The sequence below is a fragment of the Cyphomyrmex costatus genome, unplaced genomic scaffold (genome assembly GCF_001594065.2).
Source record: "Cyphomyrmex costatus isolate MS0001 unplaced genomic scaffold, Ccosl1.0 scaffold142, whole genome shotgun sequence".
NCBI lineage: Eukaryota > Metazoa > Arthropoda > Insecta > Hymenoptera > Formicidae > Cyphomyrmex > Cyphomyrmex costatus.
In genome coordinates, this window is record NW_017275413.1 from 250,822 (window position 1) to 273,910 (window position 23,089).

A 23,089-nucleotide genomic window follows, 5' to 3' on the forward strand; every position below is an offset into this window, starting at 1 on the left:
GAGCGAGCACGCTGCGTACAACCGCGACGCGCACAGAACAACGCACAGTGCACACTGTGCGCTCTGCGGAGCGGAGCGAAACGGCAAGCAACGGCACAGAGCAGAGTGTGGCAGAATGGAGCGGTGCGGAGCGACTGGCCGCAAATAATTGATCTTTCGCCGCGGCGCTTGAAGTTAGCCGCGCGTCGTGCGCGCCGCGCCGGCGCCGCGCGCGGCCAATTTCAGCGCCGCAAGACGATTTTGGCGCGCGATTTAAACGAGAAATACCGTTTCAATCTTCATCATGGCTGCTTTCCAATTGAAAATAACTCTGACACTTTCGTAACACAAGTTACATTCCAGTTGCTACAATAGTCGACATAACACTACATATTCGTATTCAATCCGAGGGCTATATTAGTCGACTATGTAATTAAGCTTATATTTTCTAATAACAATTACATATAACTAAACGCGGCAGCCATAAATGTGGTTGCTGAGCATTTGACTTTTTCTCATTTAATATAAGCAGAAAAAGCTACATTTAATCTAACTTTATCCAAATAAACGTTTATTTTAATATTAAATTTCGATTTATAGTACAATTTGTTAAACTGCAGAATAAAACAAATATATATATATATATATATAAAATAAATGGATAAGGTTCTTCCATAACAATATATTTGTATATTTGATTTACAATAATGGAGGGTTCAGATTAATAGGAATAATATATTAATGGACATAATCGTACGATTGCATACCAAAATTTCTTTTATTTATTCTGATTAGGTCAAATTCTGTATTCTTTGTAGCAATTCGTTGCATATTTCTTAAATGTGAGAGTGATATAACGATGATCATTTCCATTAATAAAGAGAAGCGTTTGTATTTCTGTGATAAAATGTCTTGAAATAATATACAAAATCAAAGAGAGCGAATTAAGGAACGGTATAACAATTTACATATACAATTAAAGTGCGATTACGGTTCATTCAAATAAAATTATTCAAATCGCTTGATTATAGCCTACTTGATAGCGGCAGACTTTCGTGAGAAGTTTTTTGTAACGATATATTCGTTAATGCAGCATTACTGAATTATCCCTTGTTAAAAAAATTCAACTGTGGATGTTGTACACATATAACGTTTGTTTGATAAATTTTTTGAAATTTTTCCAGAAACTAAATTTGTTCAAATTTAGCCGCGATAATTCTTTTAAATATAATTTCCTTACATTGTCATCATTTGTATTTTTCGTATGAACCTCTTAAAATCTAATAAAAAATTTGATAATTATCTAAATAATTTTAATTAATTAATATGATAATTTACCTTAGAATTTTACATACATCAAGTTCGTTATTTCAAAACTTCATTATATAAACTAATTAGACATTTCTATGGTAAAATCGGTTCGAAAAAGAATTGCTAAAGGAACCACGTATCTTAAAAATTGTTAATGCCGGCTAACTTTATGCGAATCGAGGAGACCTCTATGAATTCATCCGCTGTTGCAAAATTTGCAAAAATTCGATTGACGATGGTGTGTAATTAGTAACTACTAATTACACCATGCGATTGACACTATTGAGACAGAATTAAAATGCTACCACGCCACTTGTCAACGAACACACGCATATGTATGTACGTATCACATATATACCCGCGCACACATGCGCGTGTAGTTGAAAGTGTTCGCTCGCGAACGCTTGTCACGCTCGCCGGAAGGTTAGATTCCGATGATTAAATCGAGCCGGACTTCATAAACACGCGATATAACGGGGCGGTAGCGGCGCCTCAAAGTTTTCATCTTTTTACGTAGGATGGAGGAAATCGACAATATAATCATTCACTCATTGCGACAAATAGGCTGGTAAGTATCCAGATTCAGCGGCTCCGATCGGTTTGCCACTGGTTTTTTTCCGTACGGAGATAAGGTGGACGGTGTATCTGCGATATCCTCGCGAACGGGGATTATTGTGTACGTGAATTCACTCGCACGATCATTTCCTTGTGATATCGTTAACATCAAAACGGACGAAAATTATTGAATGTCAATACTCAAGAAAATATCAATATGACATAAAAAAACCTTATAAAGATAATAATAACATAGATACTTTCTTATATCTTCCTGCCTTGAAAGCACTCCCGAAGATCAAAGTTCTAATGTGGTGATAAAAAAAACAAACTTCTTGACTCTTGCATTTCTTAGTTTTGATTATTACACAAATAACTATTTCTTTGCAGTGACATTGAAGAGAATGTAACAAATCTTAGTAGCTTTAACACCGAACTAGTTGTGGAAGCCACTGTAAGATGCTTAGAAGCAATAAGGCCAGGTCTAGGTTTGTCTACTGTACTACCTGTAAACATGGCAGCTCGCTTTCGACTAGGCGCTACTCTTGCACAAACGTGTATGGTAAATATATTGTCTTTTTCTTAGACCAAAATGTATCCATTTGATTTTGCTTATTTCCATCAACTGATCAAAATTACAGGAACTTGGATACAGAGGTGACATTGGTTACCAGACATTCCTATACAACTCAGAAGCAGATCTGCGAAGAGTATTTATGTTTCTCATTGAAAAACTGCCAAAAGAGAGTGAAAAAACTGTAAACGAATCCATCAGTAAAGTCGCTTTATTAGAGAAATCGATAGCATCTGCGATATTCCAAGGACTCTCCGTACCATGGTTACCACATTATTGTCACAAACAGGGATTCAGGAATAGAGGAAGAGCAAATATCTCTTACATGTCTGTAAATATCGAAGTACCAATAGCAAATATGGAAGATGGTAAGGCAATATTGATATTATTTGGATTACTTTTGCCAAACAATCTTGATACACAGCCGTTATTATTGCAGATTATAAAGACTACTGTATGCGCTATTTACAACCAGTGCCTGAACAAATGCAAGATATTTCGTGCTTTTTACCTTCAATGATATCGTATAATGCGAAAGCGCTTAATACTTCTCCAATGGATATTATGGAACGCATAAATTGGCTCAATAGCCAACAATCTGAAAAACCTGCTTATTCTAATACATATAATATTGTCAAAGAGTTTAGCAAATTCTCGTCAGAGAACAAGACACAAACTTCAACAGTAAGCATACAAGATCCTCTTATATTGTATATGTACTTTATAACTGACTATTAGTTGCTTTCCATTTTCATACAAGTGATACTGAGTTTAAAGTTATATGAGTATTTTATTCTCAGATAATGACGTCAGTACTTGCTTACTTTGTTATTTATACTTAACAAAACAGGTTTATAATTTCACTTTTAATGTGAGTTATGGTCTCAAATTTGTACAGATTATAGATAAAAACTCAGTTGAACCTCACTTGCCAGAATGTAAAGGAACATGCATTAATCTGAGTTATGGCGTTATAAATAAGAATTACCTATATTTTTATATAAATGGAAAGAACTATATTTCTTACTTATTCGATATAATCGTTAAATTTTTAGGAATCTCAGGTAAAACCAGAATCCACAATGCATCCAGTGCTTCCAGATCAAGAAACATTAAGAAATCAGGCGAAACAGGAAGTTGAAACAGAAAAGATGAAAGCAGAATGCGAAAGTCTTAGAATAAATATAGAAGAATTACAAAACGAAATTAAAAAAATGACTACCAGGTTAGCACAAGCAACAATAACTGGTCAGAATGAAGAGAAAGAACTAAAAATCAATGAAGAACAAAAAAAAATCAAAGCGAAAGCATATGAACTTCTTCAAGATGGACCAGAGAATGTAAAGAAATTGGAATCTGCAATTGAGGCTAGTACAAGTAAATTGATTAATTTAGCAAATCAGTGGGAAAAACACAGAGTGCCCTTAATCATGAAGTATAGGCAAGAAAGAGAGAAGCATTCCACAAAAGCAGTAAGTATACAAAATGAAGTAAATTTTGGGATAACAAAGAATCGTTTATATTTAAAAACTAATTACATTTTTATTACAGAATGCGAGCCAAAAGAAGCTGGACGAGATAAAATTGTTGAAAGAGAAGGAAAAAGAACTTCAAGAGGAATGTCGAAATAAGGATCAACAGTATTCACAATTGGTCGCAGAAGTTCAGAAACTTCCTAAGGAAGTGAATAGATCTGCGTATACTCAACGAATTTTAGAAATAATAAATAACGTCAGGAAACAGAGAGATGAAATAGGCAAAGTTCTGGCAGATACTCGTGAAATTCAGAAGGAAATCAATACGCTTACCGGGAGATTAGAGAGATCCTTTACTGTCGTAGACGAACTAATATTCAGAGATGCAAGAACAAACGAAGCTTCGCGGAAAGCTTACAAATTATTAGCGACGTTGCATTCGGACTGTAATGAACTTGTAAGTTTAGTCGAAGAAACAGGTGCAACAATACGAGAAATTAGAGATTTGGAAGAACAGGTAAGATGCAATAATAAAAGAATTAGAGAAGTAGATTTATATAGCGCAGAAAACTAACATTTAATTTAACATTTCTTCAGATCGATTCTGAGTCTGCGAAAAACGTCGGTGCTAATTTGGAAAGGATAACTGCCGATTTAAAACAGATGAAACAAGAATCAGCCGCGTTAACTACACAACTCCAAAATAAAGTCTCGTGATTGTTATGTACAGTGCTGCGTCATTTTGCGAATTATAATGTTCAGGACCAGACGGGAGTTTAGTACAGGTACGAAACTCATTTTTTTACAATAATTATGTAGAGAATAAAAAATATTGAAATAATTTGAACTTCTCTACAAGATTACATAAATTATATAGACTTCTTTTATTATTTTACAGAATATAAACGAATACGATCGAATACATTAAAGACCAAACATTTTTTAGCTACGCAACCAGCAAAATATAACGCGATATTGCCTGTAAGAGTCTCCAAAAATCTACTAAGTTAGCTGCTAAAAAAACGTGCCTTGGCCTGGAGTCGTCAGGCATTAGGCTTCTATTAGCCTCGGGCCAAGTGTATAAAAACATGCTATGTATTAACATCAATGCTCAAAGAGACACTATTTGTTATAAAGCCTAATAATTTTTTAGCATCGAGTTCAAATTTCGTATCTCTTGCAACTTAAAGATCTGACTTGCGACTGTAAATAAAATAATTGCTAAAACGTTACTTTCAAACAAAAACATGTACAAAATATAGAATGTGTATAAGGATAAAATTAACGTTTAATATTTTATACACACTTTCCTTGAAAATTATTTTCATAAGATAAATATATATGAGAGACACACATTTTTAATAACAAAGTTCGAGATAACAGTTCTGATTTTTTAGTTCTGATTCTCTGTATATATATATATATATATATATATATATGTAATTGCAATCAAGTGATCTGCGTTATCGGTCAAAAGTATTTTCACACTTCTCACGGCGTCGTCACGTCGTTCTCCACGCGAGCGTTCGTTAAGAGAATGTCCGTCCGTCAGTAACAAGCGCAAACTTTTAATTTCGGGTGGTACATAAGACTCTACAGTAACTAGCTTTCTTAAATGTTTTGCACTATTGGGCATGGCACGAACACGTTCATCTTCTTTGCGTTCCTTTTCCTGTATCTTCTCTATTTCTAATTCAATTTCTTCCTCCTTGTCGAAGAATGTCAAGAGTTGTTCCCTCTTTTTCAAATCCTCCTTTATCTTCTTTATATTATCAATTCTTCTTTCTCTATCTATTGCTTTTATTTGTGCTTCTAATACTGAAGTTCTTTTACATTCCCAGTCGAGATAAGTCTGAAAATTTAGAATATATTTAGTAATTTTATAATTTACTACATATATTGAGATATTCAGTAATTAATCAAATTTCAAAAAAATTCTTTTTATTAATATTTATTACCTGACATTGTTTGGAAATGTCCTTTTCAGCTCTCTCGTTTATAGCTGCTTTAACAAGATTCTCTATCGCTTCGATAAAGTTTTCTTTAAGATTTTGTTTTTCTTTCAATACAGATAATTGAGCCTCCACAAGTTTGTACTTTTCAACATCATGATCTTGGAGTCCAATGTTATCTTTTGATATTAATTTGAATACTTCTTCATAAACTATTTTGTCTTGCATCGTCTCTAACCACTTCTTTATTAAGTTTAATACATCGTCATACTTCTTATACAATATCAAGCCTCTTAACTGACAAGTTCTCCCTATAGCATCTGCCCTATGCTTTCCCTGAAAGTTTAAGGTCTTGCCAACAAGATCTCTTGGATCAGTTAGATCAAAGTGATCGTCAAAGTATGGATTTCTTAGATACGATACACGTACTTTCACTTCCTCTGTGTCAGAAGTATCTACTGGTATCTCTGGTTTCTTCCATTCATCAGGATTTTCTAGATATCTATGACATGCATACAAGCATAATGTATTAGTGATAGGATGACCTGTGTCTTCCTGTAGCATGACCAAACTTGCCACTTTTGCAGCAGAGGCATAATCTTTCTTATTTATGAAATGATCCATAAGCATGTTGTAGTCGAAATAATCGGGAAAAATACCATAATTTAATCTATCGTTCAGCACGTCAAGCAGATCTTGAATGTGATTGTGCTGCAAGAAGTACCGTATTGTGGCATGGTGTGTGGAATCCAGTATATTTGTTGTTTCCACGGACTGCCTGAGATTATGCAAAATTTTTGTCACCTCATCGACATATTGGTTGTCAGTGATGCTGTTGACGAAGATGTCGACGTCGACGGCACTAACTTTGCCGACGTTCTCGTACTTCTGGTCCAGCTGGACGTACATCGACGCAAGGTCGATCTTCTGTAACAGCGGCGATTCTAGCCTGCGATTCCACGCTTCCTCGCAGCGATATGCCTCCGACAGGAATAGCCTTCTTTGCACTCGCGTCACAGAATCCTTAGAACCACGATGGACCCGACAGAATCTGTGACTAAGTCTAAGCGTTTTCAGCATCTTGATTACTTATTAAATTATCCTTGTGCAATCACGTTTTTTTCGATAATTATGAAGGAGACGGGCGATCTCACCGATTTTAATGAAATTAGGTTCATTCGACGCGTTTTTGCAAAAAATGAACAAATCTGGTAGAAAAAAGTGTCGCTCTGCCTCGCGAACTGAGATATTAAGCGTTAAAGTTGACGTTGACGACTATTCAGGTTAGGAAATCTGTCATATCGATAAACGTAGCGCATAGCGTTACGAGTGTGCCTTCTTCATGCTCTGTGACTTTTTGCGCATGCGTTGAGTCACTATTCCGTATGTTACAATAGGCGCACGAAATTTAAAATCGAATTAAAAAATAAATTTGGTAATTATACAGAATCACTCAAGCAGCTTAAAAATCGATCAAACTAGGCTTATTCGGCAAAATAAACGTTGTGCTGAGTTGTGCTCGAGCTCCAGTTTCAGTCCAGCTCGAAAATGGACGTTGGTGCCGCTAGTGTACGGGGAGTTAGAGAAGCATTAAGAAAAAGGCCTCCATGGCCGCTCTCAGGTTTCTCTCTGCTAGAGGCTTGTTCTTTTTGCCTGCACTGTCTGAACTGGTGCAGACAGTGCAATAAGTTGAAGTGAAATAAACGTATATGTATATCTGTTTCACTTCAACTTATTGCACTCTGTGCACCAGTTCAGTAAAAAGAACAGGCCTTAAAATTAGGGAAACTTTATGTTTACGCTCGGTAAAATTCCTTGTTCATGGACGCGTATCCGGCGTATCGACTGTCGAGCGTTATGGACGAATTGGAAAATGATTCGAGCAATTGCCAATGGAATTTAGAAGTTCGAATACAAATTTGCTTGCAAAGCTCAATTTTAGATGATCCTCGAACTGTGAACATGTCTAATATTTCCAGATATATCTCCGTCAATAAATTCAGTCAATGGATTCTATCAGTGTTATGAGGAGTCCAGTGCAATAATATACTGCAAAATATTATAGAATTTCGTAAATTAAGACAAAAGATGAATAATCGCGTGCGATTTATTGTATATAGAGACCATATGATTTTTGATGATGTCACGGTCAAATTGCACGGTGTACTTAGGTGTACAGAACACAGTGAATGGTTCTCACAATTTCTAGTGGATGATGAGTTTTGTATATGTAGATTTACAAAGCCAGTCTGTCCGTTCAAAAAAGGACTCAATTCCTACCTCGTCTCAGCCTATATTTCGACGATATCAAAGTCATATGTTTATCGCGAGAGTGCTATGAGAGTATTGAAACATTTTCAGACAACATGCAATAAGCCATTTAAAGATGAACATTCGTTAAAAATACTTGTAAAATTGACAGTACCAAGAAGACAATTCCTGGATTACAAATGGCAAGTTTTGTAGTGATTTTACAACATTGATCTAAACTATTATGGTTTTTCACATTTGTCCTTTCTTAGGAGTGAAAAATTAATGCAAATGGTTGCAGAAAGGCAAGAAGTTGATCATGCCATGTCTTGGCTGTCCACACTTGGAGGAGCGTTTTCTGCATTGGGGGAAGAATTTGAGCACTGCGTAAGTTACTGTTGGTTATTCTGCTGAATTATATGATATACTTTTACTAATTTGACATATCTTGTACACAGGCTAAAATGGCAGGCAAAATCTCAGTGAAGCAATTCGAATTGGCAATGCGTCTTGACAATCCTCTTCTTGTTGCCCGTTGTAGATTGTATGCTGCCTTAAGTTTCATTCAACGTGGCAATTTTATCACACCTAAATATATGATACGGAAAATTTACAATTTTGCGCTCAAAGAAAAAGATGTTCGTCTCCAAAATATGTGTCGGGGTGTATGGGCCAAATTGCGATATAGTTACAAGCAATACAAACAGCAAAAGAAGTCCCTGTTATTGAAAACTTTGCATATATCTTCAGGGATTTAGGAAATCTATTATCTGCGTTTTGTAAGCATGTTAACAATATATTATTTTACAAACATATGTTGGTCCTAAAGTTTATTTAATTATCTTTTTGATTAAAAAATAAATTTGAAGTTTACACACATCTTTCAAACAAAAAATAGTAAACAAGTAATGAATTTAAAACAATAGGAAGATAATAAATTTTAAAAACAACTTATTGAGCAAAAATTTTTAATTATATCGGCAAGTTTTTATTAAATTTTACATATCTATCTATATCATCTCTCTTTCTATTGCTTTGTTATGTAGTGTACATGTGCAAATTTTAAAATTAACATACACAGAAATACGAGCGCTTCTATACTATATCATACAATACTGCATTTAAATGATAAAAAAATTTGTTAAATCGCAGGTATGTAATACTACGGGAAATTGTTTGTATAATCTATTTATTTTTGTTTGCAAGAGATATAGTTTTTCGCGCGTGTTAAAAACGAAGTACTGAAACAACCATCATTTAGTTATTCATAATGGTAAATTATGTTAAAAACATTATTATCTACAAATAAAGTATGCGATACAACATAATACTTTTCCGTTTTTATTGGAAACTACGATTTTTTACGCACGCGTTAAAAACGATATTTATTTCGTGATTTCAAATATGGTAACTCATATATTCAGTCTTGATGATTTAATTAAACGTTGCCCTCGTATACTGTAATAAACAAAACGGACTTAATACAATATGAAATTACAATTTATATCGTAATTACAAAGCCTTACAAAGACTTAATACAATATGAAATTACAATTCATATCGTAATGACAAAGCCATTTATCAATACTGCTGCATTCTCTTGTATAAGGTATAAAATATTTGTACAATCACTGCCCCCGGAATTTTTATTAAATACTTTGTTTTCTGTTATGGTTGAAATCTTTCATTTGTAAAATAAAACGGCTTGCCATTGCATTTAGTTAAATCACTTTAACATCAATGAGCGAGCGTGCCCATAGGATCCCAGGCGGGTAAAACGATGGGCTCCTGATTGAATACAGCCATCACGTCTGCAGGTACGTACTTTTTATCTACGACCGCCTCAAAAACAAAATTAGCAAACCAATCGGTTGTCACAACCTGGTAACCCTTTTGTCCGTGATCTTCGCCCCATGAATTCTCTATTCGGAACTTCTTTATTTTACCCTCTCGCTAAAATAAAATAATACTCATATATTAGAAATTAGATAAATCATTGCATTAAGAGCAAAAAGAGCAGCTTTGTAACTATTATAAGTCTTTTTTTAATGTGATTTATATACTTAGAGAGATTCAATAAGAAACTAATTGCAAGATCAATCATATTAAAGAATTTTATAATAGTTGCAAAGATGTTTTTCCTACTGAATACTACTATTAATAAATAGTGAATTTTGTATATTTGATGTAGAAAAAATATCCGAAAGTACTTACATCTATTGAAACAGCTGTAAATGCCATTGCGTGTACCATCATAGAATCTCCATAGAGCAATCTGTCGGCCTTAGAAAGCCCGAGGTGAATGTCGGTGCCGAACATTAGTTCGAAGTTGTAAGTGTTTATATCATGAATACCATGTTTATCTATTAATCTTTTGTTAACATCACAACCGAACCAAACAGGTTCATTATCTTTGATACTCTCGGCACATAATTTCATCAATAATTCCACTGGCTGATTATTGTAGCGAGTAGTTTTCCCACTCACGACATTTCCTAGGCAATCTACGGTATAGAGCTTCCCATAAGGATTACCCGGTCGTGGATCGGTTACCAGGCATACTTTATCGTTCACATTGTAATACGGTTTCACACAATTCTCGTAAAACTCTAGTGGAGTGATTGGGCCCACGCAGTTGTAATTCTTTGACTTGTCATAATATTCCCATGTAATTTTCTCAGAAGGTACACCCAAACAGATGCCGATTATCCGATATATCACAGTCATCTGTTCGTTTATTCGTGTCTTCAGCTCGTCATCAGACGCACCATTGTCGATCATGTCTCGCAAAGCCTTGGCATATTCTCTCAGCTTGCTCTTTAGCAAACTATTCATGCGAACGCTGGACTCGCAACTGTACGATTCTGGGAAACATGTTTTCGGCACGACACCGTGTCTGGTTATCAGATTCACAATCATGTCCCATTGGCCACCATCGCAGGTAGGATCGGTTAACAGGAAGTTGACTAAACGGCCCTCGACCGGTTCGCTACGTTTCGCAGTATTTACGATATTATGCAGGAAGTAATTGCAACGTTCTACCTGTAAAAGATATAGCTGGCTGTAATGTAATAACAAGCTGAATAGTATACGTAACAATGATACATATACATAAATCAAGCATTCCTAAGCTTTTGCTCTAATAGAGAGTGAAGTTGAGTTTAAATAACCATTGGAATTATGTACTCTTTTTTTATTTTATCATAAAGTGTGTTCTTTTCAGTTAATGTCTTGTCTCGTTTGTCTGTTTTCTTTTTCTCTCCAATTAAGATTATATAGAAAAAGAAGTAACCGATTCTCTCAATAGCTTTTTAAACTGTCAACTTTTGATTTTATAACAAACCTTATCCCAGAAAAATAGGTAAGCTTGGCTAAACTCAAACTCGTCTAGATTATGCTGCTTCATGAAGCTAGTTCTCATGACGTTTAGGATGGCAAACAACCAGCATCTTCCAGAATTCTTCTGATTAGTTACAGGCTTGCCCTCAGTCTCAATCTTATGGGTGAAGACATGGTGAGTCTCCTCCAAGATCTTTCTTGAGGCGCACGCCTCGATAGGATTCGTTTTTGTGCAAACATTTTGCGCCAACACATTGCGGCTATCGGCATAAAACTTTGCACGTAGCTGATCGAGAACCTCGGGAGTTAACGGACCTGCAGAAAAAAAGAAGAGAAACGTTAAATTTAGTAAAAATTCTACATACTTAAAAATTCTATTTACTTCAATCTCTATATTGTTAGGATTGTTAGCCGCGTAATGCAGAGAAAGAAACGCGCTATCAATGTCGTCGCATCAGTAAACATTCTATTTGAAACAAAGAGATGCCAACATTCACGAAGTACAGAAAAGGCGTTCGCCTATGGCGATTTTGAAATTATTAATAACACCTGAGGGTGTGGCATGCCGCGAGAGAAAAATATCGGGAATATTTGGAAAGGTTAAGGCTGGTCAATTACATCCTTGCGTTTATCGATTCATCGCGTCTAATCCCAGACCCAGGCCCTTTTACGCGGGCCAGATGCTTTTCCTCGCGCCGCAAACATTTCCATCGCAGCGATGGTATTTTCCTAATCTACGTAGTGTGTACATGTATAACTTACAAACAACCATCGTAACGGATACGGCAAGCAAATCCAAGCGACGCTAAGAACAACCAAGTCGATGATAGCGTTGTGGCTCCAACGCCTCCAACTGTGTTCGTTCGGGCTGCGTTTGTGGAAACGGCGCACCTCGCTTTTATCCCGTGATCGATAGACAAAGCAAGATCTATGTCGCTCTATCTCGCTCGCTCCCTCTTCTTTGTGCTCCGCATCTGTCCGTATCGGGTGGCCAAACACGCAATCCATGTGATTTTTCATTCCGGGGGATCTTTTCGAGTGATTATGTAAGACTCTTCTATATAGTTTCCTCAGGCGCATCCGTGGGATGAATAAATATTGTTGAAGTTTCAAAAAAATTATATAAAATATAAACACAGGTCGTAAGAAATGTCTTTCCCGCACTTTTATAACTTTTACGTTTTTAAAAAAATTTTTTTATTTAATGTTTCAATTTTGAAGTTTTTTCAAGCAAAATTGGTTTAATAGAAATAACATTGTAAACCCAACGTTGATTGAGTATTCTTTCTGTATTTACATATTTAATATATTTAAAGAGTTAATTTTTTTACACTTACATATATTATTAAATTTTATTAAAATTAGATTGTGTTACAAAATGAATTATGGACGCTAGATACTCTCTTAGGAGAATGTACAGGTTTTTTTTAAGAGAAAGTATGTACATTATAATTTTATTGAAACTATCTGCGAAATAAGTTTCCAAGATTATCACAAGATTCACACCTAAATCAATCATTGATTGTACTTCAAGCTATATTATCATCATCTAATAATTGTTATATATTTATCTAACTAATCATCGCTTATAATTATTAATTCATCTTCCTTAGGGATCAAATTTCTACGTTGGGAGTGGATGGCTCTGCTTTCGACTCTAAAGAAAATGGTGGAATTCTGCAATCGAACGCATATCCGTCTTCTCTTTCCATCCTAAATGTTCCCCTGAAAATAAAATCGATGAGAACAATTAACTAAATAACACCTCTTTTCATTTACAAGAAATTAAGGCTGCTTTTGTGCTTTTAGAAGATACAATCAACAAAAGTATCGTTCTATTTTTGTTATTCGTTAAATGTCAAGGATAGAATATTTATATTGACTATATCTTTCAAAGTAAAGCAGCCTAAATAATTGTGCTTACCACATATGACCACTAGGAGCTTGCAAGCTCACGTGACTGCTGTATTGAAAAGCGGGTAAAGCTTTTGATAACACAGGTTCCTGACCCACCACTCCTCTTCCTCTGACAGTTTCCAATGTACCTGACAAGCTGAATATTCTCCAGTGCCTTTCACGCAATTGCACACTTAACTCACCCAAGTTTTCTAGTCGAATGCAGTAACGCCACTGTAAAACAGAAGATATGAAGAATTAACATTTAATTTAAATCCAGTCCTTTTTCTAATAGAATAAAACATCTGACTTTGTTACATTAACTCACCCAATATACAGAAGTAGTTTGACTCTCCCTGCAACCCATGTAGAATGGTATAACGGTAATACGAATATTCTCGGTCGTTTCCTTATGTACATCTGACAATTCAAGCCATGGATGATTCTTTTTCTGCCACGTGCGGAGAGTCTCCTGAGCTACAAAACACGGCTCCTTATCTGGATGATAAGTTAGAAATTTATCGAACAATTCGTGCTGCAGCGCCGCTTTCTCGTTCGTGCTATACGGTAGTACATCCTCATGAGCGACATAATCTAATCCAGGAATTGCGTATAAGCTACGACTGCTCTCATGATTACCCAAGAAAGTAACTGCCTCTGTTTGAGCACGCTGCAAATATATATATCTACATATATATATGTATGTTATACATATGTCAATTACTTTAATAAAATTAATAAAGTAGACCTATTCTTTATCACTGTACTAGTAGAATACAACACTGCACTAACACTTTCTTTCTCATTTTTGTCAAATTTTTTAAATATATATCTATTTTACAAGTATATATTCGTTCAGTTACTGAAAACAGATGTCTGTTTTTTTTATAACTAAACTAGTATACACTTTTGGAATTTACAATGAAATAGGTATACAATTGATATGTGACAAAAGCGAGAAAAAAGTGCAATATAAAAAGTAGTGCAGGAATAAAAAATAGATTTATAATTTCTAGATGTTGCTTACTATATAAGGACAATCACGTTGATCAATCAAAACTTGATAAAATGTATGTGTTCTGCCTTTTACTTCTTTCTCGCCAACACTGTTGAAATTGTTGTTATCCTTTCTGTAATTAAATGCACAAATTATTTGTGCAAAATATCTATATATTAAATAAACAGATATATTTATCCATATAACTATAAATAACTACACTTACTCATCCTTCTTATTAGATATATCTCTGTCGTATACTCTTGCCAACCATGGAAATAGAATGACACCTCGATACCCAAAGACTCTGTGTAAAATCAATTGACCTGTATCATATTTTCCCTGTAACTTTGGTGTTTCCAGTTTGCCAACTTCCGCTAATCTACAAAAAGACATTTATTGCAAATATTATTATATAATTAAATATTGCGATGGTCTTAAATGTCTAAAACTCATGCAATTTTTTATTATGATCTTTATTTGATAGAGATGTACGATAAGTGTATCAACACTGTAAATGTTGAAGTAAAAATACACGTATTGTATTTTCCTACTATTTAATCAATATTAATTTTCAACCGAAAAAAATAAGAGATATCACAATACAAGTTAAAGAACTGACATCAGGAACAAGAATAAAGAGACAGCAATCTTACAATATGCCATAGGATATAATTTAGATATTGTCAATGATTGTGAACATACATAATGATAGTTAATAGTAAACTATGACCAAGAGGCTTTCTATACAATACAATTATACAATACAATAAGCAATTATTATTTAAACTCTTAAGCCATAAGAAATTGATTAATCATAATCAATTATTCTTTTCATATTTGACTGCGATTGGTCAATTGCTTAAGGCCTAAAACTCAAAATTTAGATAATGGCTTATTGTAGAAAGCCTCTAATAATATAAAAAATCATAATGTTATATACATAAATAATTAATAATTGTTATTATAAATCCTATTAAGACAATGTTTCATTGCAATTTATTTTCAAATCTAAGAATTGATTCAACTGAGGAATAACTATGCATCTATTTTTTATATTTTATGCTGTTTTTCCAAACAAAATTATCTTTAATGTCCTCAATAAATTAATAAACAACCTTCTTGTTTAAGCTTATCAAAAAACAAAAACCTTCACATAACTACAGTGAAATAGATTACATTCAATGATATAAATTTGATACTGAATTTAGTCACTCATTTATACTAGATTAGTGCATAAAAGCTATTGCACAAATTGGAGTTAAATATAAAAACATATGAATATTTTATAAATAATTACATGTCTAAAAATAATATTGTCATATTATTTAATAGAGTATACATTTATTATTTCCTTGTCAAAGTTGATTATGGATGCTTTCCATTTGGTGACCTAAATGTGATTCTATCTTTGTTATTCTCTAAATGGTAAAAAATTAAACTGAATGGAAAACACTCTATATTATACCATTACATTTAGATACTCTATATAAAACAGCCTTAATGTATACTAATCTAGGATGCCTTCTATTTAGTGATATAAGTTGTCACAAATGTCATTCAATCTTTCTCTGTATTTCATGAGTAACAAAAATAAAATGATACTTTTTTGTTGACTTGTATGACGATACCTCTAATTTAGTGCAAGAACTGAATTCATCATAAATTCAATCTTATTTGCTGCATTATCCATTGAAGCAAGTTTGTTTTATACATTCTTGTTCATATTCCTTAATAGGTTCAATTCCAGTTTAACAAATATAATGGAAACTATATATTCCAATTTAAATTATTTTAATAAATTAATAATAGCAAATTTAATTAAATATACATTAGTGCATATTGGGATATAGTATCAAATAAATTAGTTTTATTAACAGCACAATAAAATGTATTGAGAATTTCATTCATTTCTTTAAATCATTTATTCATATCAAACACACATCCTTACATCAATTTGTGTATGACTTTAATATGAATCAGTACGCACTAAATGCGTCCAATCGAATTCGATTGTAATCGTCGAAATAAATTGATATTCTTTCCCCCTCTTTCTCTTTTCTAAGTTAATTCTACATGTAAACAGGGCAAGGAAAACTGATTTGAACAATCGATGTCATAGTGAAATCTCCATTCAAAAATAAAGTTCTCTTTTTGTCAATAATTAATCGTAATATAGGATAATTCGAATCGCTAAATGACCTATAATTCGTTGACTTTGTAGGTACCTGATGCATCGCACGTGTTGCAGATGTGTTACGGGTGCCTTGAGAAACGATCGTTTCAGGTTACTGCCAACGAGATTCCGCACGAATTCCATGATTGCCTAAGAATTATCACCAACACCTGATGAGAGTTACGTCGCAGGATGAAAAACTGCGGTCGACGGTCGCTGCATTGACATCTCCACTAATTTTTAGGGATCATCTCAGAATATATACCGGAGGTTATACCTTATACTGTTTATATCGCCGTCGAGACGATGGCAGAGGGAAGGAGGGGAAAGTAATGAAAAAATTTGGAAAAAATTGGATATATGAAGGAAAAAAGAGGTTGCATCGAAATACATTGTTTGCATACTATACATTTTGTACTTAAATTTAAATTTAAATCAAAATCTTATTAAATAATTGTACTAAATTAATTTAGGTCTGTTCGAGTTGCATGCATTTTTTTGCACGCAGAATCCTCGTTTTCTCTCTCTCTTCAATACCCAACGTATTTATTTCGCTCTAAGTGCAACATTCTTTTAGAAATTTCAAGCAATACGAACAAATTTTTTAATATTCATTAAATAAAAAAATTCATATCCATTATATCCAATAGGTAGGTGACACAAGCATTATTGAACGTGTTCAAACTGGACAAAACTGCTAACCTGCTTGTTGAGCGATTGATGCTCGTTTCCACCAATGTAGATTAACTTTAATCTCGGTTTAATTTGCTCTTCGTCTTTTTCTAGTTCTAAAAATTAGAAAAAGATGAACAATAAGAGCTATTTTTATCAATTCCGATTAACTTAATCGGCCGATTACTAATTAATCAATCGCGTCTGTCGTCAAAACTAAATGTAAATAGGGCTGCGCAGAATAAAAAGAACAGGAAACAGAGAACAGAGAATAAGAATTTCAATCTATCAAAAATCATGTACTATGGAATACACACTGTTTGTTCTACAGTATATGATTTCTGATAGGTTGAAATTCTTATTCTCTGTTCCCTGTTTCTTTTATTCTGCCTTAGGCGAGAAACACACTTTTGCATGTGCTTTTTGTTTTCTGTTTTTTGCCGTTTGTCTCTGTTTTGGGGTGTGTTCCAGAAAACCTATAGTGCTCGTAACGTAAACTATAGATTTTCAGTACTGGCAGTCAATTTTGGAACACAGCCTTGGTAATTCTACAATGTGCTTCCTGTTTCTTGTTGTTTGTCTCTTGCCTTCTTGATCAAAAAGACAAGTAACAAACAGAGACATATACATACAGCAAGAAACAGGAAACAAAAGCACATTGTAGAATTGGTCTTTGCCTCTTGCCTTTTTGATCAAGAAGGCAAGAGACAAACAATAAATAGGAAACAAAAAGCACATTGTAGAATTAGCTTTAATCCTGCAAAGTTACTGGAATAGTTAAGTTAACCGGAGTTAAGTGAAAGTTCCCTTAAGTTAAACCGAATTAAATATTTTTATTTTAAACTAAAATTAATCTACACATTGGCGAAAACGAGCATGAATGTGATTGGTTGAATCTATAAGCAAAAAAAGTCTTTTAGGTAAGTTCCGCCGCTTTATAGGAAAGCATCCATTATATAAATGTCGGCCCTAATTTTCGAGATAGATCGCACGCAAGCGTTGGTAACTTCGCGCCGCGCGACATGGCACGTCCACCAATGAGATCACCGGACGAGGTGAATCGGTGATGTAGCGCCGCATCGCGCCGTCGTAGTCGGCAAACTTCAAGCGATCGAATTGCGTTGTCGCGTCCCTCGGCACGCTTAACCGTGTACCAGAACGAAGTTTCGCCACCGTTCTCTACCGCCGACGCTCAGGTCGTGCTGACCATGCCAAGTGTCTACAGAAAATTGCGCGAATCACGTCGCGGGTGGCACACACGCATTTAAGAACCAGGCGGTCGGTACCACGGCTTGCAAAAGCCTGTGTGAGCTCTGCAAGCACATCTCTGTGAAAGGCGATCCACCGCGCGGCGGCGGCTCGTCGTCGGATATATTTGCTTTATTGATATTTTGAGTGTCAGGCCCTACGGCGCCTATGCATATCTCCAGGTAACGTTTGATATTATATCTCACTCCCCTTTTCCGCCACGGGGTTCCCGGTTCTGTTAGTAATTCATCAGTTCCCGTTTTCGCGAGAATCTTGTTTACGTTGTGGCTTGTATGCGTGCACCGCGATCGTACATAACCTCTGAACCGATGGGCGCCAACGGTTGTCCGTTTCTCCGATGATGATTATACGCGGTCATTTGTCGATACATTGTCGAGTAATTTGGTACTTTATCTGACTTATATTTCACCCATCCATTTATGCACCAAAGATGGACTTCCGTCCTGGAGGTCTTCGAAATATGTTACTGAATATAAAGAGATTTCTACAGTTTTCATGAATTATCTTAATCTAAAAGGGTACCTCTACATAATTTAAAAATTGCAAAACGACTTCACAAATGCTGACGCAGAATAACGGTCACCATATACAAAATATACGCAGATGAAAAATATCTGCACATAATGAAAAAACAAATGCAGATCTCCATTCTGTCTGCGTTTGCAATTTGTGAATTACGTAGAAACACCTTTACGTTTGCATCAAGTTCGAGATATAATAGTTGCGTTCAGCAGAAAATACCGCTTTGCAACTGTTGTAAAATTTTTGAATACGGTTGGTTTTTGTTTTTGTTTCCTTATGGATCTAAATGTATAAACCAATCATACTGAAGAATTTTACAACAGTTGCAAAGCTGTTTTCTCTGCTGAACACAGCCAATACGAGGTAATAACAGTAGAAGAACAATGATAGGAATAATGTAGAAATAAGAAATACATAATTGTTGCCTCCCGTTGTACAATATACCATGATAGAAATAAAAAAGTCAACTAATCTGATTATATAGACTGCAGTATACTTTTCCACTTTTACTTCAAGATTATAGTGTATATAAATAAAATGGAAAATCTGAATGATGACTGATAAGTTATAAAGTAATAGCACAAAATTCCAACTTGTTAAAAGTTTATCGCTATTCTGTTGTGTTATCTGCATTGACATATGCATTCCCAAATGTTGGATTCCTGTTTCTATTGCTATCATTATCGTTATTTCTTTTGCTATCGCTATTGTTGAATATTGTGTTTAGGGTTTCAGTTGTTTTCCATTTACAATAAAGATACTTACACGGTACTTTTTATTTTAACAAGCAAGATTCAATCAAGTTGAATCTTTTTATCTATAATCTACAAGCTTAAGACTGTATTTTACTGACAATGAGTTATGTTAACTGATATTAAAAGTTAGATTATAACTTGTATTTGTACGTGATAACTTTCTCACTAAAGTGTCTGAGCAGTAACATCATTATCTAAATATAAAATATATAACTTTAAATTTGATATCACTTATGTGAAATTCGAAAATGACAATTATCACATTGATGCTTTTGTTTTAAAATATATCAGATGTGAATTATATATCTTTTTCTAAAGTATCAAAAATAATAGTTAAATATACTTTTAATATTAACATTAAATCAATATCAAATCTTATTTGAACCGTGAGAGTTTCAAACTAATTAGTTTAACATTAAATTTTATATTACAATGGATTTTTTAAAAATAAATTATATAAGAGTTGTAAATATGTTGTATAATTTAGTCTAAATTGATTTACAGAAAGTGTATAGTTCAAGATATCCAACAATGATATATTTCGTAGTTTCATAGAAATTTACATAAATTTTTAAAGCTTTTAAAAGCTTATTTCATTCTTAATGTTATCCATTTGTTACATTTTCTTAAAGCAAGATTATACTATCAAAAAATTTTTATTTAAAAATAATACAGGAGACAATTCAAACATTTTCAGATTGTTTTCTTCATAAAGTTTACATTACTAATATTATATATATATATATACTATGTTTGATAATATAATCTTGCTTTAAGAAAATGTAACAAATGGATAACATTAAGAATGAAATAAGCTTTTAAAAGCTTTAAAAATGTATGTAAATTTCTATGAAACTACGAAATATATCATTGTTGGATATCTTGAACTATACACTTTCTGTAAATCAATTTAGACCAAATTATACAACATATTTACAACTCTTATATAATTTATTTTAAAAAAATGCATTGTAATATAAAATTTAATGTTAAACTAATTAGTTTGAAACTCTCACGGTTTAAATAAGATTTGATATTGATTTAATGTTAATATTAAATTTGTAAACTAAGTTATATCTTACAGAACTTTACATAGATAAATGTTATTGCATTACAGAATTTGGACCGTGTTCTAGAATACATTAAAGACAAAGTGCTTGATTACATTTGATCGATTCACTAAATAGCTACTATGTCTGAAATAATATACCCGCAAGGGTGCAGATCAGTCACCGAAGATTTAGGTCCAGATGAATTAATCAGGAGACTCAAGGTACAATTAAATAGCATATTGCTTTTTGTAATAAATAATACATTATATACAAAATATAATAGTAGTTAAGGTTGTTGTTAACTCGGTGCTCTCAATGCTTTTGAAATCATTTTATTCTTGTTAAACAAAGATAAATGTTGAACAAGGAAAAATGATGCTCGCGAGTATTGCAAGCGAAAATGGAACGTATTCTAAAATATAAAAAAAATATATAGACACTAGCACACACATTGCAAGCTATGGGACAAGATGAAGGAATGTACCAGCAATACATACCACTAGCATTACATTTGGCGGAAGACCATTTCCTGATGCATCAGAGCAAAGATGTGCAACTACTAATTGCTTGTTGCATTGCAGATGTCTTAAGAGTTTATGCACCAGAAGCTCCTTATAAAGATTCTGAGCAGGTAAATATTTGAGTTATAATTATAACAATTTATCAAACACTTAATAATCTTCATTAATATAGATTGAATTAATAAAGCTCCTCAATTGAACCAAGCAGCTTTTAATTACTATTTTTAATATGACTTTTTAGGTCAAAACGATATTTCTGTTCCTTATTAAGCAACTGGCAGGCTTAAAAGATCCTAAAGATCCAGCTTTTAAGCGGTACTTTTATCTGCTTGAAAATTTAGCTTACGTCAAGTCATTTAATATGTGTTTTGAGCTTGAAGATTGCCAAGAAATTTTCTGCGCATTGTTTTCCCTTATGTTCAAAATTGTGAAGTGAGTATAAGATCTTAAAAAAAAAAGAAAAAGATTGTTAAAATTTTTGGAATATGATGTAATTAATGTAATTTTTAGTGATGAACATTCTGGTAAAGTTAAAAGCTTCATGCTGGACGTTTTATGTCCACTTATTACCGAATCAGACATTGTCAGTAACGACCTTCTGGATATTATACTTATGAATGTTGTGGAACCAAACAAATCACAGAAAAAAAATGCATATACGCTTGCTAAAGAGCTAGTAATCAAATGTAGCGATACATTAGAACCATACATTCAAACAGTAAGTAATGAATGTTAATAATTTCTATTAAAAAATAAATGTATCGATTTCCACTTTATATAACACACTAAAACTACAACGTTTTACAGTTTTTTAATCAAGTTTTGATATTGGGAAGAGAGGAGAAGAGTTTGCAAATTTGCAAAAAGGTATACGATTTAATTTATGAATTGAATCACATTTGTCCGAGTGTCTTGCTGTCCGTCCTGCCGCAACTAGAGTGTAAATTAAAATCTTCCTCTGAGAATGAAAGATTGGGCGCTGTGGCGTTGCTAGCAAGAATGTTTTCTGAAAAGGGCTCACAATTAGCTGTACAGCATACACAGTTATGGAGAGCGTTTTTGGGACGATTTAACGATATTAGCGTGTCCATTCGTATTAAGTGTGTGCAGTATTCAATGCATTTTTTGCTAAATCATCCTGAATTGAGAAAGGATATCACAGACACTTTAAAACTGAGACAACACGATGCTGATGAAAGTGTCCGCTATGAAGTCGTTATGGCTATCGTGACGACTGCCAGACGAGACTTTGAAGTTGTGTCAGACAGTGAAGATTTACTCGAATTTGTCAAAGAAAGGACTTTGGATAAAAAGGTAGAATATTAAAGTTAACGTGATTTAAGTTTGAATTTAGTGCTCATAGATTTACAGCTTGAATTCTCTAATAATTATCTTTTCAGTTTAAAATACGAAGAGAGGCGATGTCTGGTTTAGCTATGATATACAAAAAACATTTGAATGATGCTGATGTACCACAGGCCACAAAGAAGGCGGTTATTTGGATAAAAGATAAAATCTTGCATGGTTATTACATGGCAGGCATGGAAGATAGATTATTGGTGGAAAGATTGCTAAATACGTGCCTAGTACCTTACCAATTACCAGCTGAAGAGAGAATGAAAAAATTGTACCATCTCTTAGGTACAATTGACGATCATGCTTCTAAAGCTTTTGTGGAACTTCAGAAACATCAACTTGCGTACGTTATACATTAATTTTATATATGTGTGTGTGCGCGCACGTGTGTGTGTGTGTGTGTGTGTGTGCGTGTGTGCGTGTGTGTGTGTGTGTGTG

At 33.8% G+C, this 23,089-nt stretch overlaps 6 protein-coding genes across 6 annotated transcripts in view; 3 read left to right on the top strand and 3 right to left on the bottom strand.

Moving 5' to 3' along the window:
* Nucleotides 1-1,725: 1,725 nt before the first annotated feature.
* On the top strand, nucleotides 1,726-5,164 carry LOC108783133 (coiled-coil domain-containing protein 22 homolog). The gene is made up of 8 exons (XM_018551625.1): nucleotides 1,726-1,858; nucleotides 2,236-2,407; nucleotides 2,487-2,787; nucleotides 2,859-3,103; nucleotides 3,475-3,891; nucleotides 3,971-4,411; nucleotides 4,492-4,679; nucleotides 4,793-5,164. The coding sequence occupies exons 1-7, from the start codon at nucleotides 1,809-1,811 to the stop codon at nucleotides 4,609-4,611; spliced, it is 1,746 nt and encodes a 581-aa protein (XP_018407127.1). The 5' UTR covers nucleotides 1,726-1,808; the 3' UTR covers nucleotides 4,612-4,679; nucleotides 4,793-5,164.
* LOC108783119 (28S ribosomal protein S27, mitochondrial) lies at nucleotides 5,056-7,030 on the bottom strand. Its single transcript, XM_018551607.1, has 3 exons — nucleotides 5,853-7,030; nucleotides 5,390-5,746; nucleotides 5,056-5,097 (listed from the first exon to the last, which is right to left on the bottom strand). The coding sequence occupies exons 1-3, from the start codon at nucleotides 6,924-6,926 to the stop codon at nucleotides 5,056-5,058; spliced, it is 1,473 nt and encodes a 490-aa protein (XP_018407109.1). The 5' UTR covers nucleotides 6,927-7,030.
* A 623-nt stretch (nucleotides 7,031-7,653) lies between these two features.
* On the top strand, nucleotides 7,654-8,902 carry LOC108783143 (uncharacterized protein F58A4.6). The gene is made up of 3 exons (XM_018551635.1): nucleotides 7,654-8,299; nucleotides 8,369-8,483; nucleotides 8,555-8,902. The coding sequence occupies exons 1-3, from the start codon at nucleotides 7,935-7,937 to the stop codon at nucleotides 8,852-8,854; spliced, it is 780 nt and encodes a 259-aa protein (XP_018407137.1). The 5' UTR covers nucleotides 7,654-7,934; the 3' UTR covers nucleotides 8,855-8,902.
* A 733-nt stretch (nucleotides 8,903-9,635) lies between these two features.
* On the bottom strand, nucleotides 9,636-11,602 carry LOC108783136 (bleomycin hydrolase). The gene is made up of 3 exons (XM_018551627.1): nucleotides 11,440-11,602; nucleotides 10,311-11,138; nucleotides 9,636-10,049 (listed from the first exon to the last, which is right to left on the bottom strand). Exons 1-3 carry the CDS (start codon nucleotides 11,515-11,517, stop codon nucleotides 9,834-9,836), a joined length of 1,122 nt encoding a protein of 373 aa, XP_018407129.1. The 5' UTR covers nucleotides 11,518-11,602; the 3' UTR covers nucleotides 9,636-9,833.
* A 1,236-nt stretch (nucleotides 11,603-12,838) lies between these two features.
* On the bottom strand, nucleotides 12,839-16,881 carry POLDIP2 (DNA polymerase delta interacting protein 2). Its single transcript, XM_018551632.1, has 6 exons — nucleotides 16,557-16,881; nucleotides 14,555-14,710; nucleotides 14,359-14,461; nucleotides 13,660-14,001; nucleotides 13,360-13,565; nucleotides 12,839-13,160 (listed from the first exon to the last, which is right to left on the bottom strand). The coding sequence occupies exons 1-6, from the start codon at nucleotides 16,646-16,648 to the stop codon at nucleotides 13,052-13,054; spliced, it is 1,008 nt and encodes a 335-aa protein (XP_018407134.1). The 5' UTR covers nucleotides 16,649-16,881; the 3' UTR covers nucleotides 12,839-13,051.
* A 1,647-nt stretch (nucleotides 16,882-18,528) lies between these two features.
* pds5 (cohesin associated factor B pds5) overlaps nucleotides 18,529-23,089 on the top strand; it is an 8,683-nt gene continuing 4,122 nt past the window's right edge. The window contains exons 1-7 of the mRNA XM_018551615.1: nucleotides 18,529-18,606; nucleotides 20,840-20,995; nucleotides 21,211-21,405; nucleotides 21,537-21,727; nucleotides 21,806-22,013; nucleotides 22,103-22,609; nucleotides 22,696-22,994. Of these exons, the coding sequence (XP_018407117.1) occupies nucleotides 20,915-20,995; nucleotides 21,211-21,405; nucleotides 21,537-21,727; nucleotides 21,806-22,013; nucleotides 22,103-22,609; nucleotides 22,696-22,994 (1,481 nt within the window). The 5' untranslated portion in view covers nucleotides 18,529-18,606; nucleotides 20,840-20,914. The remainder of the gene's footprint in view (nucleotides 18,607-20,839; nucleotides 20,996-21,210; nucleotides 21,406-21,536; nucleotides 21,728-21,805; nucleotides 22,014-22,102; nucleotides 22,610-22,695; nucleotides 22,995-23,089) is intronic.

What these genes read in the sequence shown, in the direction of transcription:
- LOC108783133 (XM_018551625.1), top strand. Translation starts at nt 1,809, where the DNA reads ATGGAGGAAATCGACAATATAATCATTCACTCATTGCGACAAATAGGC. An exon ending in TCATTGCGACAAATAGGCTG is followed by an intron (nt 1,859 to 2,235) that starts GTAAGTATCCAG and finishes ATTTCTTTGCAG; the next exon opens with TGACATTGAAGAGAATGTAA. An exon ending in ACAAGACACAAACTTCAACA is followed by an intron (nt 3,104 to 3,474) that starts GTAAGCATACAA and finishes TTAAATTTTTAG; the next exon opens with GAATCTCAGGTAAAACCAGA.
- LOC108783119 (XM_018551607.1), bottom strand. Translation starts at nt 6,926, where the DNA reads ATGCTGAAAACGCTTAGACTTAGTCACAGATTCTGTCGGGTCCATCGT. An exon ending in ACATTTCCAAACAATGTCAG is followed by an intron (nt 5,747 to 5,852) that starts GTAATAAATATT and finishes CTAAATTTTCAG; the next exon opens with ACTTATCTCGACTGGGAATG. An exon ending in GAGAACGACGTGACGACGCC is followed by an intron (nt 5,098 to 5,389) that starts GTGAGAAGTGTG and finishes TTTTATTTACAG; the next exon opens with TCGCAAGTCAGATCTTTAAG.
- LOC108783143 (XM_018551635.1), top strand. Translation starts at nt 7,935, where the DNA reads ATGAATAATCGCGTGCGATTTATTGTATATAGAGACCATATGATTTTT. An exon ending in CAATTCCTGGATTACAAATG is followed by an intron (nt 8,300 to 8,368) that starts GCAAGTTTTGTA and finishes GTCCTTTCTTAG; the next exon opens with GAGTGAAAAATTAATGCAAA. An exon ending in GGGAAGAATTTGAGCACTGC is followed by an intron (nt 8,484 to 8,554) that starts GTAAGTTACTGT and finishes TCTTGTACACAG; the next exon opens with GCTAAAATGGCAGGCAAAAT.
- LOC108783136 (XM_018551627.1), bottom strand. Translation starts at nt 11,517, where the DNA reads ATGAGAACTAGCTTCATGAAGCAGCATAATCTAGACGAGTTTGAGTTT. An exon ending in ACCTATTTTTCTGGGATAAG is followed by an intron (nt 11,139 to 11,439) that starts GTTTGTTATAAA and finishes TATCTTTTACAG; the next exon opens with GTAGAACGTTGCAATTACTT. An exon ending in TTACAGCTGTTTCAATAGAT is followed by an intron (nt 10,050 to 10,310) that starts GTAAGTACTTTC and finishes ATTTTATTTTAG; the next exon opens with CGAGAGGGTAAAATAAAGAA.
- POLDIP2 (XM_018551632.1), bottom strand. Translation starts at nt 16,648, where the DNA reads ATGGAATTCGTGCGGAATCTCGTTGGCAGTAACCTGAAACGATCGTTT. An exon ending in AACGTGATTGTCCTTATATA is followed by an intron (nt 14,002 to 14,358) that starts GTAAGCAACATC and finishes ATATATTTGCAG; the next exon opens with CGTGCTCAAACAGAGGCAGT. An exon ending in AAACTACTTCTGTATATTGG is followed by an intron (nt 13,566 to 13,659) that starts GTGAGTTAATGT and finishes TCTGTTTTACAG; the next exon opens with TGGCGTTACTGCATTCGACT.